The 21,398-nt window shown below is 35.9% G+C and overlaps 5 protein-coding genes across 9 annotated transcripts in view; all 5 read left to right on the top strand.

The window, feature by feature from the left end:
• The window catches only part of LOC105387776 (paired box protein Pax-2-B), a 64,936-nt gene extending 63,143 nt beyond the window's left edge, over nt 1-1,793 (top strand). For all 3 annotated transcript variants that reach the window (XM_048630894.1, XM_048630895.1, XM_048630896.1), the window contains one exon: nt 1,446-1,793. In XM_048630894.1, coding sequence (XP_048486851.1) covers nt 1,446 — 1 coding nt within the window. In that variant the 3' untranslated portion in view covers nt 1,447-1,793. The remainder of the gene's footprint in view (nt 1-1,445) is intronic.
• A 2,577-nt stretch (nt 1,794-4,370) lies between these two features.
• On the top strand, nt 4,371-5,947 carry LOC105387765. Its single transcript, XM_011558545.3, has 2 exons — nt 4,371-4,568; nt 4,810-5,947. Exon 2 carries the CDS (start codon nt 5,184-5,186, stop codon nt 5,808-5,810), a length of 627 nt encoding a protein of 208 aa, XP_011556847.3. The 5' UTR covers nt 4,371-4,568; nt 4,810-5,183; the 3' UTR covers nt 5,811-5,947.
• An 899-nt stretch (nt 5,948-6,846) lies between these two features.
• On the top strand, nt 6,847-9,087 carry LOC105387766. Of its 2 annotated transcripts, none has more exons than XR_007267907.1 (3): nt 6,847-7,023; nt 7,111-8,494; nt 8,774-9,087. XR_007267907.1 is itself a non-coding variant. In XM_048631076.1 (3 exons), exon 2 carries the CDS (start codon nt 7,213-7,215, stop codon nt 8,017-8,019), a length of 807 nt encoding a protein of 268 aa, XP_048487033.1. In that variant the 5' UTR covers nt 6,884-7,023; nt 7,166-7,212; the 3' UTR covers nt 8,020-8,494; nt 8,774-9,087. The 2 variants fall into 2 exon arrangements, 1 of the variants encoding a protein (XP_048487033.1); XM_048631076.1 differs by having other exon boundaries at nt 6,884-7,023; nt 7,166-8,494.
• Nucleotides 9,088-10,072: 985 nt separating this feature from the next.
• On the top strand, nt 10,073-11,877 carry LOC105387777 (helicase SWR1). Of its 2 annotated transcripts, none has more exons than XM_038110417.2 (2): nt 10,073-10,305; nt 10,602-11,877. In XM_038110417.2, the coding sequence occupies exon 2, from the start codon at nt 10,692-10,694 to the stop codon at nt 11,691-11,693; it is 1,002 nt and encodes a 333-aa protein (XP_037966345.2). In that variant the 5' UTR covers nt 10,073-10,305; nt 10,602-10,691; the 3' UTR covers nt 11,694-11,877. The 2 variants fall into 2 exon arrangements, with proteins under 2 accessions (XP_037966345.2, XP_011556862.3); XM_011558560.3 differs by having other exon boundaries at nt 10,073-10,262.
• Nucleotides 11,878-13,356: 1,479 nt separating this feature from the next.
• Nucleotides 13,357-14,568, top strand: LOC105387778 (extensin-like). The gene has a single exon (XM_011558561.3). The coding sequence runs from the start codon at nt 13,357-13,359 to the stop codon at nt 14,566-14,568; it is 1,212 nt and encodes a 403-aa protein (XP_011556863.3).
• Nucleotides 14,569-21,398: the final 6,830 nt, after the last annotated feature.

Here is a 21,398-nt window from a genome sequence, read left to right on the forward strand (position 1 = left end):
ACTTACTTAAAAAGGGAGTTATTATAATTTTGATATTGGTAAAAATACCATTAAAACTTAAAATATATTGTTAAAATACATTTATTCGGTTTATCTACACCCTTTACTGTTACGTATGGGCTATCCGCTTACAGTGGTTCAGGAATACAAATGTTTTCATGTCGCAAATAAATCTAAGCCATTTTATCACCTGAAACCACTGCCCGTTACAAAGCGTTTACGGGGCGTACCGCAGGGAGGTGTTTTAGCACCTCCGAACACATACAATTCTTTATAGTATATTCAGTAAAGCTACACTAGATTTTTTAAATAATTAATTACATTGTATTGATTTACACAAAAGAGTATAGGTATTTCAAAGCATAACAAACAATATAATAGCATTTTTATACCCACAGTGTGTTACAATGAAAAACTATTCTTATTGTCACAACAATCACCTATTTTTAAACTTACGCTGAATTTAACAAAAAGTCCCCTCCTCCTATCAAATAAAACAGACAGAGAGATCAATGAAAACCCAATAACGTTAGTATACTTAGAGGATGAAATCACTCACAGGGTGCACTGTTTTGAGCATAATATCAAATTAGTCGGAAACCCCGGGGACCTGAGAAATGTATCGGAACATACGAAGGGGATTCACAGCAGTATCAGGAAGATTTGATATGTCATCGAGATAGTTGTGAAAGGTGAATATAGTGATTTCACGGCTTTGAATGTGAATAATGTGTGAAATTGTGCAGGATATATCCCGGAAAGTAAAATAAATATCAATAATACGAAACGAGTCCACTTTTAAAATTTTTACAAACTTACCAATACCAAATTTTAAAATGCCGGCAAAATCTTACACACAAAAAAATATTCAATCTAACACTTGCTACTTGTGGCTTCAAATAACACCAATACTTTTTAATAAGCGTTATAAATATCGTTTAGACGGTACAAAAAACAGACCTTATAAAACAAATGCGAGAAAAGGTCGAATATGCATTCCTTTTGCACATTTGTCGGCCGACACCCGGGATGGGGCCCTAGGGACCGTCCCTACGTCCCGCCTACCTCTAGGGACTACAATAACTTACAGGGCATTAAATTTAAGTGATTCCCTACTACGATGCTTTAAAACTTTGTAATGTACCCCTTGAATTGATTTTCTTTTGTCTTCTTTGTGATTTTGCATCGGGATTCGTAAATTGCTACGATGTCACGCATACTTCCATATATATTTTTTATGTCAAAATAATCATTTTATTGTATTGGTAACCATTTTTGTAACAGTTTATGCTGTTGCACATTTGTGAATTTTAGGTTCCTACATTTCAAATATCAGCAAAATTTATCATTAAGCCTGCCTGCATTTTTTATAACAATTTCATTGTAGGTACTTATTTAAAATGTATACCCACATTATTAAAGAAATAACTATCCTTTTTTCACAGATATCAAAAAACGCCGTGCGCTGAGCAATGACAGACGGCGGAAAACAACGAACAAAAATAATCAAGTGATAAACAAAAAGACACTCTTATCAAAACCAATGTGGCATTGTGAATCTTTGTAAATTTTCTAAATAATAAAATGTCTTCTCTTAAATTAGATTTTGCTTTGGTCAGTTACTATTATTAATGTACAAATGTTTGAAACATGTAGTTTTTGTTAAATTGATTTTATAAAGGCCCAGTTTTTCATTTTATTTCGGTACTTTATAGTGCATACCTGAAATATTTTACGGCCAATATTCTCAAATAATAAAAAAGGGTAATACCAATTAAATACCTTTATTGAAATTCTATTGTTTAGTTAGCTGATTAAATTTCCTCAACTTATTATAAGAGTTCCGAGTTAAGTAATTCCCGACAGTTCATTTTATACTCATTAAGTTAAAAATACGGTAAAGCCAAAGTGTCAATAAAATGTACTTTTTAATAATAAACTGTAAATACTATTTTAGATAAATCGTAATCATTTATATTTTGATGTCATTATTCAATTAAGAGTAAGTTTCTTTTGCTTTACCTCAATGCTATACATAGCTAGTTAATAATATATTGCTTTATGTTAAACAAATCTTTTTATAGTCCGTTGTCTAAAAGCACAAAATAGAAAACGTTGTCTTCTTTGATGTGAAATGTGTTATATACTTAATTTAGTTAATTTTAAGATATTATAACTTATTGATTTTACTTGTAAATAAAAAATGCTTGTCAATTTTCACGAAGCAATCTGCGTAGACAGGATTTATTTTGAAATTACTTTGAGATTATGGACGCTTTTTTATATATTTTAGGTTTTTGTATTAATGTCTTAAAATATGCTACAAAATATATGTTTAGCTGTCAATAACCTTTTCATCAAAGGACAAGTAGATATAATTATTTATATTACTTAATGCATATTTTATTCCAACAAATATTATGTTCAAAATTGTTGTAGGTTATATGTTTTTGAATACTTAATGCTTAGTATTATTAGTTGGGAATCTTATCATTTCCGTCCATATTTTATTTTGTATATAAATTATATTTAGCTCTTAAGTTGTTCTTCGCCTTAAGTACCATGGAAACATTCTACTGTAATACTTATTTTATTTTTTATTTATCGAGAATCAACAGCATACAGTTTAGTGGAATGCCAAAGACTTGTAAAATATTTAAATGTCTGTATTACAATTCCAGTTAACTTTATTTTATTTTCTTTCCGAAGCAATATTTTTTGTATATCACCAAAGAAATCTAACATTGTATAACGTCATGTAAGCATCCATCAAATATTGTTTATTCTTGTATTATATTTTTGTACTACTTATTTATTTGATTGTTACTTCGAACTTTAATTTCTGAGAGCATATCGAGTTTAGTGATATAATATAATTAATTATGTCATTTTAATGATAATAGATGGAATAAAATAAAGATTTTGTTTAATTTGTACTAAGTATCAGTAAGGAAAACGCACCAGTACGAAATAAAGGCATATGAGTTTATAAGTAAATATCTTATTATTGTGAAAATGCCTACAATCCCTAACTGTTAAAAAAAAAACAAGCACGAAGTTTGTCATTCAAAATAATGTCCCAAAATAAAAAATATATTTAAAAAATAAATTAAAAAAAATCCTCTAGACCACACATGCAGTTACTAAGGAAGGAAGGAAAGTAACATTTTCTTTAATACCTACAGTGTAGGTCCTACACTATGCATAATATTATGCAGAGAATGGCCCAGCAGAGGTCTCGGGTTTGATTCCCGGGTAAGACCACCATATTTTGTTTCTAAATTGTGGTCCCAAATTAAGAACCACAAAGCAAAGTGTTTAGAACGGCATCGTAGCTAAGGCGGTAGTGAAGCTGCTTCCGAAGCTGGTGGCCGCGGGTTCGAATACCGCCCAGGGCAAACATTTGTGCAGCATGAGCAGGTTGCAGACGTGTAAAACAGTCTCTCCTGCTCAATAGCAAATTACTATAATGGTCTAGAACTGTTAATTGTATTTTTCTGACATTAGATCTTTAGGTATAATATTCAAGAATGCTTACACTTTTGCATTTTGGTATCTATAGCTGATGGCAAGAAACATAAGGTATCTTGGTCTCAAGGCCCCACTACACGGCGTCCTCGGATGCGTCCGGAGATGCATCCGGAGATGACCTCCGCGGACGTGTAGAGGGGGTGATTTGGGCATCTGTCGAGGTATTTCACGTCCGCAGACGCATCTGCCACCGATCCGTTTGTTGTCGATTTTTGTGGCACAGATCAAAGGGTTTAAGCGCGAGCGCCTTGCATTCGCGACCACACGTCCGCGAACGCATCAGTCACTGAGAAACCGCAGAAGCTAAAGTACGCGTGCTAATAGGTAAAATGACGAGTATTATGACAATCGAAGAAACTTTTCAGTTTATAGAATTACCTATATCAAGCAGAAAATTGCTTGTGGAATCCAAAGAACAATTAATATCATTGAAAAAAATGTTGTAAGTAAGTACTTATACAATTAAAATATATTATATTGCTTTATAATTCTCATGAAATTACGCATAAACTGGATAAAATTTCCAAAACTATTTAAAAGTACTAAACAAATAAATAGCTGCGGCGGCTGCCGTTTCCATGTTTACGAGTAGCGTCTGCCGATATTCAACTCAGACTGACCGATCAACAGACGTGTGGTCGCTTGTAGAGATTCGTCTGCAGATGCATCCGCGGACGTCTCCGGACGCATCCGCGGACGTGTAGTGGCGCCAGATGCTGGTGAAACTTAGAAGAAGGAAATACGTTTTTCGCTTTTGTAAGTTTGTATACCTTTTTACTTTTAAATACCCATTCTTCCGTCACTTGCTTGTCACAAGAACATGACATTTCATTGCTGTGATGTGTACTGTCATTCTTCTAGATAAAAGATAAAATAATACCACAATATTATAATCAACAATCAACAATAATACATTTTATGTCCTAATGACCTGGTAATTTTGTTTCTCATACGCATCAAGATGAATACCGAACTTAATGTGTAAAACCTAAATAAAAACACCGTAAAAATGCAGTTTACATTATTTTTTCTCCGTGGTAAGAAATTTCGTAATTCGTGCTTAGATCAAAATATTTTACCATTGAAAAAAATGATTAGTGAATACGATAATTACTGAAGAGATGCCTATGTATGAATTTATAGCCTTATGTATAGCTTTTATGGTGGAGCTACATATATGTGCTACAACCAACAGCTCTACAGCTGCAGTTCACTGGTATAATACTGCTGTAAAGCCATGAATATGATATAGTAAATAAAAAAGTCTTTTTTTTTCAGAATAAAACAAAACTTAATGGACCCACAAAAGAAATTCCAACAAGAAGCCAAATACTATGTTTAAAAAAGAAATAATATTCTTTACCTAAACGGCGAACTTACAAACAGGACACAAACAAAACAATTCATTACCACACTAATATTAAGAGACGCTGCCTGTCACCTTGATGGACCCGCATTCGGCTTCGAACAATCAGGACCCGAGCGTAAGGAATCAGAACCAATCATTACTTCTGCGGCGGATAATAAAGATGGTAACGGCGCTGATGTTTGATTAAAAACTTAAACCAATTCCATAGTACACTAGCACCAAATCCACATTAGTAAGTACTTAATATAAATTTAAAAAAAATACAAAATCATTTACACTAAAAATGGTGACTTTATCGAAGTTAACGAATAAACTGACAATGAAAAGATCTCTTCACAAGTCAAAATTAAAAGAAGCTGTGAAACAAGCAATGCTAGCTCAGAGCGATATTCCAAAAAAGACTAGTGGGTTTGATTTTAACAATTTCAAACGAGGCATGGAAAAGGTGACTCAGAAATTAGCAATGAAGAGCAGCAGAAGTGGGATAAACATTGAGGTGGCAAAAGAAGCAAAAGTTGTGGCATACTTACCATGCCATGAATGTGGCAAATTCAAGGCTAAAAAGTACGACGAAACCACATGGACTCATGAGAATAAAGGGATCGAGTGCGTTTTGAGTTTGTCTCAAGTTTCTCCAGATGAGCCCTTCTTGCTTTACATAGAGTCATCTCCGCAAGGGCCAAACTTCAAACCACATTTCATGTTGGCAGGAAAGTACAAAGAGTTTGAGCGACCAACCATAAAGATAGAAAAACCACCACCGAAACCTAAGCCAGAGATGATTAGCACAATTTCGGAACCACTGTTCAAGGATCCAAAGGAGTCAATGCCAACGCCAACGTTTGTTGACAAGACATTGAGTCCATTTAACTTCCAGAAAGTTGTGTATGCTAAACAGTATGAGTTCTGATGTCCGTCTGTTCTGTTTTCTTCGGTCTTCTATCAAAAATATTGTAAGTAATAGTTATTCAGTTTGTAATAGGTTCAAACTTTACTGTTAGTAATATAGTTCAAAATACGATAACAATAAACCATTTTGTAAAATTCTTTTGGTATTTAATTTTGTAAGAGAAGTGATTATAATTATGAGCATTACATAAGGCGAAGGCAGGCTTATAACTCTCGTGAGTCTGGATCAGGCATTAGGGTGCTTACATAGAGAATCGGGTTCCCTGTATCTACCTGTACTGGTAACCTGATTATGCGAAAGCGCTCACTCACGGAGCATTTACGCATTTTTTTATGTCATGAGCACTTTCGCATAATCAGTTGCCCGAGCACAGGATTCGAAACCTCCGTTTACGTTGCGTATCGTCAAATGTCACTGTCAAAATGTAAGGCAAATTTGTTAGTTCCTAGTTCCAAAAGTGGCATTTGTTTTTTCCATGTTAGGTGGAATTTCACCAAACGCTAAACGTATTTAGTAGCCTGTCATACGTCTGTCAGTTGGTACAAAATGTATTTAAAATTTGATTTATATACGTTTAGCGTTTGGTAAAAGCGACCCTTCGTGTAGATTCGAAAATAGTATCGAATCCTGTGCTCGCGCCTCTGGTAACCGGCGCGAGCATAGGCCATATAGGTCATAATAAGTACTTACGTACAACAGTTCTTATTATTTCCATGGTGAGACCACACCGTGAGTGTGGATGGTTCCTCGGTTCATCGCTCGTTCATTGAGATCACGAGAAGTCTCGGCGTGAGTCTGGATCAGGCATTAGGGCGAAGCGAAAATCAAGATAAAATAACGGTGCATCCCAATATCCCCATCCCCATTCCCCATTGATGGGGATAGTGGGAATCATTTTCCCACTATCCCCATGCCCATCGCAAACATAACCAACGTAAATATTAACTGTAACCATCAGCATCGGTCTTTTTCACACTCACGGATTCAAAGTCTAGGCTGTTATTATTCTACATAATATGCCTCTAAGCTAATTACCTACCATAGATATACTCTGTGATAATTATATCAAAAATCAAAATATGATCAAAATCTGAGGATCAAAATGCAAAAACCACTCAAAAACCGTATATAAAAACACGACAAAAACCTTACAAAAACTATTAATTATGTAAAACTACTATCGACCACTTTTTATTTATCGCGATGGTCTAAGGTAATTTGTAATTTTTGTGCTGCGGTAAATAAATTGTACCTTTCCTACCGTTATCGTTATTGACTCTCTATTCTATGTGATTTACAGGGAGAAAACCTTACAAGTATCAAAATGCCTTCACTATTTGTTCGAATAATTACAGAACTAACTGAATTAAACACGCAAGACTCGTTGTAATTCCCTGACACAATGGCTGACTCCGAAGAGGCACCCCAGTGTCCCTGTTGTCGCGTGATTGTGAATTCTGAACCTATAGTCGATGAAGATTCTAGTGAATTACCAACCAAATCCCAGGCCAGACCCGCCCCTGAAACTCCCGAAGACGATGACTATGAAACGCAACCACGTAAAGATGATGGAATAGAAATAACAGAACCAAGAAAGCCCTGCTATTCAAAATTATGCCCTAAAGATCCTATTATAGTACTTAATGAGCAACCTGCTGGCAAAAAACATCAATTTTTACTATGTGATAGGAAGGACGCGTGCAAAACAGCCTTGAGTGATACAATTGATACTAATGATCCTAAGCGTTATCAACAAGAAAGAGAATCACCAATTTTTGGAGAGCAGACTGTAGAGACTGTCAAAAATGCGTTTGATGTAATATGTAAGAAATCTAAAAGTTTGTTTGTTGTTATGCAAAAATCTAACATTGATGTAAATGAAAATTCAACTGAAAACATAGCAGCGCCAGAGGCAAATAAGAAAATAGATTTTGTAGAAGTTAGCTCCCCAAACTTAGCTAAAGATGCCATAACTGTAATGGAAAATACAAAATCAACGATCTGCACAAAGTTGAATTCAGCCCTAGAAAAAATAACACAAAATCTTCCCGAACAAAAAGATATATTTTCAATGAAAGATAGAGTTAATGATCAGCCCTCAAACTATGACGTTCCAGTGATAAAGTCTGATCTGATGACCCCAACTTCTTCAAATGGAGTTTTAAAACAAATTAAAAGTAAAATCAGCTCTTTTTTCGGTGAAAAATAAATGATCATTATCAATATTCCTAAACACAAAGAAATAGTTAAAAATATATTATGTCTTCATCTACACGGTTTTCACTCAGTAGTTGGTAATCAACTCAATAGAGGAAGGCAGCAATTCTTGAATATAGATAAGTAATTCTAGAAGAACATAATAATAAAAACGAATACTTACTTAAAAAAGCTACTGCCACTAATGACAACAAAGGATTAAATAACTCTAAAGAGAATGGATTCTTCTAAAAAAAGTATGAAAAAATGCAAAAATAAGAAATATTCACTAACAGTAGCTAGTAGCTCTGATAATGAAGATGAAGAAGATTTGAATAAATTTACTATTGGTAAAGGTATAGAAAAGAAAATATACTGGCACCCATGTGATGGTAAACCCCCACCTTGTGACCCTGAAGAAAGGCTGTGCAAAGAGCCGATCCTTTGTTTAGGAAAACTCAAAAATCCTGCATTGCCTGGAGAAATTAGTAAGTTTTAAGCATTTCCTTTCTTTACCAATATTTTATTACGCTAGAGTTATGACTCTATATGAGTATCATGATGTGAATTGGATTTAAAAGACTGGCTTATTTGTAAACAATGTAATTACTAATAAAAAACAAACAGGCAACCGGTTGCCTTCGATTTACTTGCTTACTGAATAGTCAATCTTGCTACCTGCTTGGTTACCAACTTTGAGGATTATCGTGCAGACATTATTATTGCTCTGGTTTCAGAGCATTGTCATAACAATTATAAATTTTCAGCAAAGTGCCTTCCCGGAGCGTCTGTGAGTGTTGGTGCTTGCGGAGGCAAAAGCGAAAATGGAAATAAAGAACAAGAAGATAATAACGAAAATGAAGTAAATCAAAGTACTCCTCATCATCCTTGTGATGAGAGTGAGGCCAAAGTTTGTGCAGCTAATAGAGGCGCTTGCTATCCTCCTCATCTGATAAAAGATAAAATTAAAAACCCAGAACCAGACGGAGTTGTGAAAATTCAATCAAAGTGTACTTAATTTATTGATACAGTTTAAATAAATTAAATTGGAAATTATAATTATAGTATGGTTTTACATTCATACACTTATTTTTTTCTTACTGGATTTGTGAAAGTTTGGCGTGTTATTGAAAACGTGTTGAAAACAACTTATGCTCTACTACTTCTGAAAATTCGTAATAAACAAATTGGGAAATTTTGTTGGTCACGTAACTTTTAGTACAAATTTCTTAAGTGATAAAATATGGTTTTCAGCAATGGACGTTGAAGGGATGATGGTGATATGAAATGTTTGTGATAATTATGTTGGTAACACGATAATCTAGGAACCAATGGACACACTTGGGACACACCGGGACACAATCCCACAACCCCTCGAGGCAAGGAGCGTTCACAGTTAGCGTCAATTCACACGTACCACAACCACACCACGTCGCAGCGACAAAATGTGGTCAAGCTGTGGTTACGTGTGAATTGTGTGACAGCGGCTTTTTGCAGTTGCGTTGTGGCAGCGACAAAATGTCGATGTGGTTGCGTTGTCGCTGTCATTGCGATGTGGTAACCACGTCGTCGTGTGCAGTTAATATGGAAAACAGGTTGCCGCGGTGCTGCCGCCGCGTGGCGGCGTTGCCGTTGCGATGTGGTTGCGTTGTGGTTGCGATGTGGTTGCGATGTGGTCGTATTACACAGGTGGTCGATGACAACGGCAAAATGTGGCACGTGTGAATTGGATTATTCATTGTCAATACAAAATATACGCCCGACCACACCGCGTGGTTGTGGTGTGGTTGTGGCTGTGGTGTGGTTGTGGTACGTCTGAATTGACCCTTAAGGACTTTGTTATTATGTCACACAGCTAATTATCTCAGAATAATAACTAAAAGTATTGTATCAAGGATACTTCTTTTTTGTATTTATCTCTTATTTATAGTGGTGGAAGAGGTCGAGATGGGTTTATATCGGAGAGGTCATTATTCGGGTTATTTTAGGTTCTTCGGTACCATTCGGTACCTATATTACGTACTCTGTGACGGTACCTTACTTCATCTGCCCTGCCATCACCACATCACTGCACCACCGCCAGTGGCACAGAATTCAAAATGTAAATAATAAAATTATTGTCACGCACAGTACAAGTGCCATACAAAACAAGAATAGAATTTCTTTCGTCATTGGAATTTGGAATAGAATAATAAAATTGTAACAGTTCAACAGTCTCCCTTTTTTATAAGTGATGATGCAATGCCAGCAAATCAGGTAACTGCATGTTCAGTAAAGTATGAAAATATAAACAATACTGGTAAGGTGTAATTCCTTAGTTGGAATCTTCTTAGAAGATCCGAATTCAATCCAATAGGTGTTAATTATTGTACATAATGATGTCGATTCAATTATTTAATATAAGCTACAATGGCTAGAACTTTCACAGTTTCTAAATTCCAATGAGTAGCAAAAAGTTTGTGGTGTGTGTTGCCCTCCACCCTCCAGTGTAAATATGATAATGATTTTCCTACTGGATAAGTGAAACGAGTGAAGCTGATCAAATAATAATTTGATTTTGATTTTAATATTACTTAAATCTTGAATATATTTCAGATGCAAACTACATTCAGCCGTGTAGTAAACTCCCATGACAGTTTTAAATTAACTTGAATATTAAGCATTTTATAAGATCCAACTGAGAGGATGGATTGTAGAACAGACAGGTGTGGTTGCTGTTGCAAAAAAGTAAACCCTCCACCTGATTTAGATGAAGATGGTTGTGAGATACCCTCAAACAAATGCACTAAAAATACCAATTCTGCTACAAGACCAGCCCCCAAAACACCCAAAGAGATCACAAAACAAACAAGTGAAACTGAAAATGATATGAAAAAGGATAACTTTAAAGTAGACGTACGTGATGATGGCGAAGAAAACCGAACACCGATAAAAAACGACTATTCAAAAAAGGATAATTCTAAAGTAGAAGAATGTGATGATGACGAAGAAAACAGAGCATCGATAAAAAACGACGTTTCAAAAAAGGATAACTCTAAAGTAGAAGAATGTGATGATGACGAAGAAAATCGAACACCGATAATAAACTGCTATTCAAACAAGGGACCTAAAGATCATGTGTTAGTTATTAAAACTCGCGATCCTTTACAATTAAGCTTATCTGAAAAAGAAAATGTATGCAAAGAAGAAGTGCAGACGGAAAAAGATTCTGAACTTAAAAGTGAAACTGACATGAAATCTAAACCCCTCGCGATCGGAACCGATGATTGTGAAGACCAAATATCTGAAGAGCCACCTCAAATAACAGAAACTGAAGATGACTGCAATACTAATCTAATGGCCCTGGAAAATCCATCAGAAAATGCAACTGACGAAGATTGTGAAACTGAAACACAATCAAAAGGAAAAGAAGGAAAAGAAGGAAAAAAATATTGCTATTCTAAAAAAGGTCCAAAAAGTCCTGTAATGATGATACGAAACGAAGATGGAACATTTATCTTGAGTGAAAAAGATGATTCTTGCAAAGATGACGCAAATGATCCTGAAAAATTTCAAAAAGAAAGAGAAAAACCTATATTTGGTGAGAAAGCTGCGGAATCTATAAGAGCTACCGTAGGAGCACTGTTTACGAAAACCAGAGATATTTGGAATGGCAGCAGATGTAATGACGAAACCTCTAAAGTATAGAAAAAAACATCGAACTCCAATAAAAAACTTGATATTGTTGATGTTAATGGCAATTAACGTGATAAAGCAATCCATCGTATGAAACTCTCATTTTTGAAAAATTTGTGAGTACTTTAACTTTAAACTAATAGATTACATGATTGCTTTAATTTAGTATAAATTTAATGAAATTAAACAAATACTGACATAATTTTTTTTATTTATACAAACTGCTCTCTCATAATTATGTGAAAGGTACTGTGGTGGTGTGGTAGGCAGTAACAACAAATATACAGGGTTATACGTTATACAACACTCCCTGTATTGAAAGTTCTACAGACACGGTCCATATGTAACTTAGGTAGTCTGCTTATAAAACTAAATGTACGCGAAGGGGCGCAAGTGAGCGTGATGCAGCAGGGAAACGGGTGATGCGAATGACTGTACGGGGTCCGCTGTTGCGGGGCGAAGAGATGAGGCGCACGAAACGGCTTGGGATGCTTAAAATTGATTGTACCGATTATCAATGTTACACATAGTAAATTTTCTGAGAGAATCACCGCCATTTAGCTTACTACTTATACAAGACCCGGTAAGTGGTATACTTGAACCTGTATTCTGCGCTCACGGTATACCAAAGAATACAATATTATGTAGAGAAGACCAAAAGCAGAGAAGTACTTATGTTCAAGAATAGGGATTCTAGGATCAATAGGATCCAAGGCCACCGAAAGATAAGCACAGGCTTCAGAATAACAATAGCCTAGGATTTGTTGTTTTTTTTCTCTTTCTCTATAGTATTCAAGTAGTATAGTATAGTAGTATCATGGAAGTAGAAGCTTTGTGAGTGTGGAGTTGGTGTGGAGGGACGGAGGGACACAGTTGTGGACGATCCGCTGCGTAAATTCACGCCGCGGATTCACGGAGCGACTTCGCGGCGCGAGTGTAGAGCGGGCTTAATAAGTACTATTGATAGCATATTGATAGTGTTTTTTTTTTTTTTTTTGAGATTAAATTCGTCATTTTAAGCTGCGTACACACCGGCCAAACGAACGGGTTTCGTTGGCGTGTGCCGGCGATCCAAAGCGTGGCGGCAACATCAAAAAAATCGAGCTATTTGAACGAACCCTGTTTGGACGGTCGCCGAAGGCCAACGAACGAACGCTCAGTTGAAGCAAGAGAGCGTAGCGTGTAGACGTCTAATTTGATAATTACTTGGATATTTCCTGCCATTTAGATCATGCAGAAAAACAAAGAATGGAGTAACGACGATATGTTTTCAATTATAATGATGTCGTCGTCGTCCATGATTAAATTGCGAATGAAACAGAAAAGATCCGGAATCAAGTGCCAACGAACGTTCGTTCGAGCAGTAATTGTATTTGGACGTATTAACGAACACCAACGAGCATGCGGAGGCCAACGCTAGCGAACGATAAATATCCTTCGTTGGCCGTTCGTTGGCCCGGTCTGTACGCAGCTTTAGATGGATGGATGGATCCATAGACCTAGATGGATCCATGAAGGATCAATGCATAGACTAGAATATTATAATGGATAAATCCACAAAGTACCATGTCAATCAAAAAATTTTAATAATTTACAATCATTTTACAATATTCACCTCAATTTAGGTACCTATTGGAAACAGTTTTACTAAAAAATCAATCAATAAATTATTAACATGAGTGATAAAAAGAAAGAATGTGTACCAAAAAAGAAGGAAGAAACTGGTGTAAAAATTCAGGGGTCTTCAAGTTCAACGGCTGAGCAACCAAAAAAGGACGAACCCTCCAAACCAGCAGACGCAAAGGATAAAAAACCTGATAATACAGGTGCATCTGTGGCACCTCAATCAACAAAAGAAAAGAAAGAATGTATACCAAAAAAACCCGCCAGTGATTTAAAATCCGCTGAAGGAGCTAAAGCACCGCCAGTTTCAGATAAAATTCCCGACAAACCTGCAAGTGATTCTAAACCTGCTGAAGCTGTAAAACCAACACCACCAGCAGATAAAAAACCTGACCCTGTTAAGGCACCGGCGCCTACAGCTGATAAAAAAGAGTGTATTCCTAAGAAAACAGAAACTCCTAATACTAAACCAGAACCCCCAAAAGAAGCAGCGAAACCATCAGATAAAAAACAGGAGCCTCAAATAGATACGTCAAAGCCACCTAATACTAAACCAGAGCCCCCAAAGGAAGCAGCGAAACCATCAGATAAAAAACAGGAGCCTCAAAAAGATACGGCAAAGCCACCTGATACCAAAGCAGTTCCTCCTTCAGATAAGAAAACAGAACCTGCCAAACCAAACAAAGATCTACCTTACTGTGAACCAAAACCATCCGATAAAAAACCCGACCCACCAAAAGATGCAGCTAAACCAGCTGATAAAAAACCGGACCCACCAAAAGATGCAGCTAAACCAGCTGATAAAAAACCAGACCCACCAAAAGATGCAGCTAAACCAGCTGATAAAAAACCAGACCCACCAAAAGATGCAGCTAAACCAGCTGATAAAAAACCAGATCCACCGAAGGAAGTTGCTAAAGCAGCACAACCAACATCCAAAGCCGGTCTGGAAGAATGTGAGGATGAAGGAGCGCCACCAAAAGCAGAAGCATCAGCAAAATCAATCACTGCAAAGCCACCGGCGTCTACAGCTTCTTTGAAGAAAGACGGTAAAAGTGCTGTGGATATATCAAAGTCTTCAGTGACAGTCAACGCTGCAAATGTTGGGGGTAAATCAACAACCAGTATTTCAGATGAAGAATGTGAACCTGAAAGTAATGCAAATATAAAACCAGTTTCATCAGCACCACCACCGAAGCCATCATCTCCAGCACCCACTTCTAAGCCAACAGATAAAAAAGATAGTAAAGATGATGAATGCTAATCCACAACTTTACTGCTCATATAAGTTTTTGTAAATTTTTTATTCCAAATAAACCATATTTTTGCAAATCTGATTTATTTCTTGCTTTGTTTGTTTATTAATTTATTACGGTCTCCTTTTTCCTCTTCATAAAGAACATGACCTAATCATAATTCTTTCTCGGCGAAGGTCGTCTGACTGGTGCGTCCATCCAGCTATGCTTAAAATAAAAAACTCAAGGCACTCGCTATTTATTTTTACGAGTCGTTTATAGTCCCCTATTTGATAAGAGCGGTATGGTTACAGGGGGATCACTATAGTTTATTAAAACCAGATTTCAAGAGTATTTAAAGCAACGGGTACGTTTAATACAACGAGATAGAGTAGAGGTTAGTGATCCTAAACTTAGCCTATGCTACGCTCTGCTACGCTATGAAGAGAGTTCAGCATAGGTCTCGCCTATTGTTAGAGAAGTACGGTGGCCTGCGCCTAAAAGTATACAGGCGGAGTTTTTAAAATAGCGATCTCAAGCTCACATGCTGCTCAAGCACATCCCCAGAAACACCACTGCTGCACATATCACACACAACACGTCCCCAGATTTATAACAGATGTAGCTGGTCCCTTCATCATAAGGGATCGCTATTATAAAAACTCCGCCTGTATACTTTTAGGCGCAGGCCACCGTACATGTTATGTTCCTTGCTCCCGGAATAATAATGACCAGACGTTGTACGGGACTCCCGTACAACGACTGGCCATTATTATTCTGATGCTGATAACTGATTCTGCGTTGTTCTACAAACCTATTTACGTAGTACTTCTTTTAAGAATGTTATAATAAAATTCTTTTTTATATATAATTTGTCATAGAACAATGTCAAAACCATGTCAAAACAACTATTTAAAATTTACATCATGTCATCATAAACGCCGGGTCAATAAATATGAAATAAAATAAAATTAGTCTGAAGTTACAAGCAACCATATCTCTCAATCATGCCCCAACATCTATTCAAATATAATGAATGTTAAGAAATGCTTCAAAGAAGAAATTGAGGTAATCAATAGTACTGTTAGTGAAATTACTGAAGAAAACAAACTTAAAGAGCAGCAAAATGCCGACAAATGCGAAGAATACAGAAGAAAACAAAGAGAAACGACAGGAAAGAAAAATTGCCAAAAGCCAACCAAAACAAACGCGGAGAAGAAGCAGCCTCAAGCGGACCGGCGGCAAGCGCAGCAGACGCTCGAGCAGGAGTCAGCCGAGAAGGAACCAGAACCAGCCGAATTAGAAGAGGTTTGTGATGACGCACTATGCTTTGACAAGATAAAAAACCCTGAAATATTCATAGAAGTACCTCCTCTCCCTGGAGAAATATGTGACCCAAATAACAAAAATAAAACTAATCGTACAGGAAAAACAGAACAAATAGTTTGTAGGGTCCAACGAAAGTTACCTACTAATGAAATATGCGAGGGAGCAGCTGAGAAGATAAAAGAGAACGAAAAAAAATACTCAAAGGAGAATACTGATCGTGGGGAGAATCATGCAGCCTGTGGTTTAGAGACTATAGTTACAGAAGAAAAAATACAAGACCAAGTTGCCGACACTCAACAAACAAACCCATTTTGCAATATACAAAGAAAAAAGGAGGATATACCACCACCACCACCACCACCACCACCACCGGAGCTTGAACTAGATCCTTGTGAAGAATACAAGAGAAAACAACGAATGAAAGCTTGTCACAATAAATATAAACATTAATACGACTATAAACTCAACAAAAACATGGATAAACAAAAAACTACAGCAAACGGGAAGGTGGTTTCCCATCGCCATCACAATGATAATTTACAACAGCCACAGCTTGATCACAACATTGAAAAAAGATTATCCCATCTTGAATCTGAAATTATTCGATTACAAACTGAAATTGATGACATCAGTTCCAGCACTGAAACAAAAGATGGAATATCTAGATGTCTTTCAACCTACTCGGGGAATAGCACTTCCTCCATGAATACACAAGATGCCAAACATATTTTTCCAATCATGTTAACTAATAAATTGAGTAAGAAGAACGTAACTCAAAAAACTATAATAGAGAACAAGTTAACCCATCAAAAAGAAGCGGTTGCGAATATATTGTTTGAACCTTCGGGAAATTATACTGAACTAGTTATTAACACTAAGCAGGATACAACACATTGCAGAAGCAAAATACAGAAAAACTCTGCTAAAGGCAAAACAAAATCAAAAAAAGATACGAACTGACAAATATGTATATATAATACGTCTCCTTTGTTAATATACCAATCCATTATCCATATCCATTATATTTAATAAACATAATGGATAAATCTTTGGAACGATCGAATCATAGTGATTCTGAGTCTATGGAAAAGCCTAATTTGCCACAAGCAGAACCATCTAAACAAACATCTCCAAAGAACAATCCAACTCAGCTTAGTTTTGATGAAAAATTAACGCATCTAGAGACTCGCATAATTAAACTACAAGCTAAATTAGATGGAGTGATCGATGATGAATCAGAATCACATAAAATATCAGCCAGTACCTCGATATCCACGAAATCATCAGAATTTCAGAACAATACAAGCCCACTCAGCGTTCAATCGTGTCCCTTTACTTTGTATAGCGGATTTTCTAAGAAAAATATTCAACCCAAGACCTTGATCGAAAACAAGCTGAGAAAACAAACGGAAAAAAGATCGGACATGCTAGTTGAGCCTACATTTCACTACATCGATGCAGCAGTGAAAGCAAGAACTGATAATGTCAAAATACCTCCAGGAGTCGTTTTCAGTAATAAATTTACCAAGCAATGTAAACATTCATCAGAAGTTACTATCAGTCCTTACAAAGATGGCAAATATGCCAAGATAGTATCTAAGCCCACCGTAGGCAGAAGACTTACTAAAGAAGAGGATAGAGAATGCAGAGAAAACGTGCCTCCTTACGACGACTTGGATCAAAGGTGCAAAGAATGGGAAATCGAAGAGAAAAGACAAAATTCCATCACTTCGTTAAATCAGCTAAGCGATGGCTCACTTCAAGAAATGAAGTCAGTCAAGGATTTAAGAATCAAAAGCCCATCCATCAGCAATAAATCCATCACTAGAGGTAGTAAAGATAAAATTGAAAAAAGACTAGCGAATTCTAAATCAAATATGAGGAAAGCTAGAGGGAGTACAGAAAAAGTAATAAAAAAAAGTGTGAAAATGGATAAAGATGCTATTAGGAAGGCTCGGAAAGATTGTGCTAGTACATCATCAGATATCATAATATCAGTAAGCAGACGAGAAGTGGTCCCAGAACCAAAAAAAGGAAAAGGTTGTAAATGACAGAGGAAAAATTAAGAACTGTCAACTATTAGTCTGGTTTATGAAAAAGTAACAAATTAATAAAATATTTCAACAAAATGGCAAATTCCAACAAACATGCTAAAGAATGCACATCAAAACAAATAGAGAGTGTGGAAATTGTAAAGAATGCTAAAGGTACTGAAGATGTTTTGACCCGGCAGCTAGGAGATATTAACATTTTACGGAAACAACATCACGTTATAAAACGATACAAAAATCGTGAAGAAACTGTTGTTTTGAAGGTACAAAGTACTGACATGATTTATGAACCAAACAGGACCAAGTAAGAATAAAATGAAACATTTTATAGGTACCTTAAAAATTGTGCAATTTAAGAGATAAAAAAATAAATATTGGTTTTCTTATAAATAATTTGTTTTACTTTTCAAGTTATCAGCTAAAATCTTAAAGAGACTAGTAAGGGCAATATTGTTGTGAGAATGCTACCGTCAAAGCTGCCAACTTTGTCTACAATATCGTCTGGCAAAGTGAGCAAAGCCATGGCAAAGCTAAGGAATTACGTAGCGTGGTTTCGCCGGCGGCCGAAGGGGTAGGATCAGAGTAGTACCTACTACTCAATGTAATTTCAAATAATTTACTCAGTTATGCATTTATCCTTACAATCACGTTGTCATAGAACAACGCGGACTCGGGTAAACCCTCGAGAAGCGTCATAGAAAAAGTTCTGAAGATCTTCATTAACCACAACGGATAATGGCGAGGTCCACATTGGTGCGTTGCACCATCGCAGCGTCTTCGCTGCCATACATATACCTATTTTAGCATTTTTAAGTGAAAGAAAATAAAATTTGCAACAATATTTATTCACAATAACATTTTTTAATATCATATACAAAATATAAACATTCATTTCCCCTTAGTCTCTCGATACATAAAAATATACGTTGTACAGTGTAAAATATTAAGCAGTCATTTCAACAGCAGTATAAATAACATAGCATGTTTTTAAAAGTAGATAAATTACATAATATTATATATTTTAGTGTATCATGTTTACCGGCCCGACATCGATAGCTTAACATTTTTTTATGGTACTTATATAAATCTTTAGACATTACAGTCACAAGGAGTAGGTCCTTGTGATTTTTTATTCTATCGGCGCATATAATTCAAGCCTTATTAGCTTATGAATCTTATGATTCCAGCTTTAATTTCAGCCGTTAATTTAAGCTATTTGACTAGAGATAACTCATTTATATCCATTCTAATATTTTAGATACTGAATAACAAAAATAATCATGATAACCATAATGATAACAAAAGTTTTTATCATTGTGAACAATACCGATATCTTAATTTTAGGTTTAAGAATTTTTATTTTTATTTTATCATTTATTGTAATATGGGTGTATAGCCTGAAATAAATGACTATTTATTTATTATTAATGCACCATCTTTAAAATATTACCTTACGTGCTTACCTTGGTAAGCACTTTATTTATTTACTTAGGCACTGATAGAAGGTATAACAACTTTAAACTTGGTCAATCAAATATAGATACTTACATAGGGTGGTAGAAAAATGATCTTGAGCCGACAGAGGTGATCCAGGTGGTAATTTTAAACAACAATTATCAATTTTCTTGCATGCATGGAAGATCTTTTTTAAAGATATTTATTAGTTTTTCAGAATAACGAGTTGAAGACTGGGCACCCTTTCAGCTTACAATACCAGTTTTTCAACACCCTCTATACAAACTTACCTAAAAAGCATTTTTGGACTAAACTTACCTGTTACATACTCTTATCCCACACGAAATCATAGTAGATAATATATTACATCAAAAACATTCCATCGCAAAAACTATTTACAATATCAAAATCGGGTAGGTACGTATCCTAATCTCCAAAACCAAAATACCATATCGAATACCTAATTATGATAAGTAGCATAAAAACTCACATTGGTATGTTTTAAATTCGTCACTCAACAAGTAAGAAATCAGAGTCGCGAGCACAAGTTTCGAACCTCCGTTAACGTTGCGTATCGTCAAATGTCACTGTCACTAAGGCCTATAGTGCGACAAACTTATCTGTTCCGGTGACAGTTAATTAAATTGGTCCATATCTCATTATTTACTAATAAATTATATATTGATATAGATTAGATGGGTTTATTAAAACCGCAAGGGTAAATTACCATTACGGGAAAACTTTACATATTAAAAAATGAAGAAATATTAGACATTTACGTGAGCTCTCACCGGAACAGATAATTTATTTATTTATTTATTTATATATATAAGTTTGTGGCACTGTAATTTCACGCCATTCGGTTAGGTTAAAAATACCTCGGTTTGGTTACATGATGGACTGTTAAGGTTAGTGAGTGTCCCACCATGCTAAATCAAGGGGTTATCGGTTGGTTAACTTAATTGCTGCTGTGAGGTTCCGTTAAGACTTTGTTAAGACCGGTAACCAGGCAACGGGTTGTTGACTTTTGACACATCTGTCAAGAATTCAAGATGGAAAAATGAACAGAGCCTTTGATAAACAATATACGAACTAGATGTTGTGTGACATAAAAAATGAAGCGAAATACTGTCTGGGTTTTATATACTGTCAAACCGAGATAAAAGTTTTAATTTAATGTCCTAACCTAACTTGGAACCGCAATATAGAAACACAAATTGATGGCCCTACCTGAAAATCGAACCTGGGATCCCTGGGTGATGTAGCTGAGCTTCTACCACTAGATCACAAAGGTAGATTCAAGAAGTTAAACCTTATGACTTAATGAGAACTATTGAATTAAGTGAAAAAGCTTCTAACAAAATATTTTAAAATAAGACCTTACTTAGAAATTGAGGTGTTATTTGTTGAGTCGTTTCTTTTGCACTGACACTCCATCTAGTTCGTTGTATTGTTTTTCAAAGAGCATGGCGTAATAATATTATTTTCAATGACGGATGTCAAAAAACAACCTCGATATAAATAGTAACCATGGCAACCTCAAAACCAAAAAGTTTGGTAGTTTGAGGTTGTTTGACATTACAGAGACATAGACACCAATTTCAATGAATATGACAGAATATTGAATGAAGTGTGAGTGAATGATTCACATAATGCTTGATTTGGGGCATTCCATAGTGACTGGTGGGACTGTTTACTCCAGAATTGCTATTGTTTAGACCTGTAACTTTTTATTTTAATCAAATAATATGATTAAATCACACACGCACTCACGCCTTGTACTAATGGACTCCCTTGCGGGGTAGGCAGAGGTGCATTGCTGCACCCACTTTTCGCCAGAGTGTTATGTTAGTCCCAATGTAATAGGGGGCGAGCCTATTGCCATTTTACGGGCACATCCAAGACCCGAGAACAAATATCTGTGTTTAAACAAATATCTGCCCCAGCCGGGAATCGAACCCAGGACCTTCGGCTCAGTAGTCAGGGTCACTAACCACTACGCCATTCGGTCGTCTTATTAAATA

Source organism: Plutella xylostella, chromosome 27, assembly GCF_932276165.1.
Source record: "Plutella xylostella chromosome 27, ilPluXylo3.1, whole genome shotgun sequence".
NCBI lineage: Eukaryota > Metazoa > Arthropoda > Insecta > Lepidoptera > Plutellidae > Plutella > Plutella xylostella.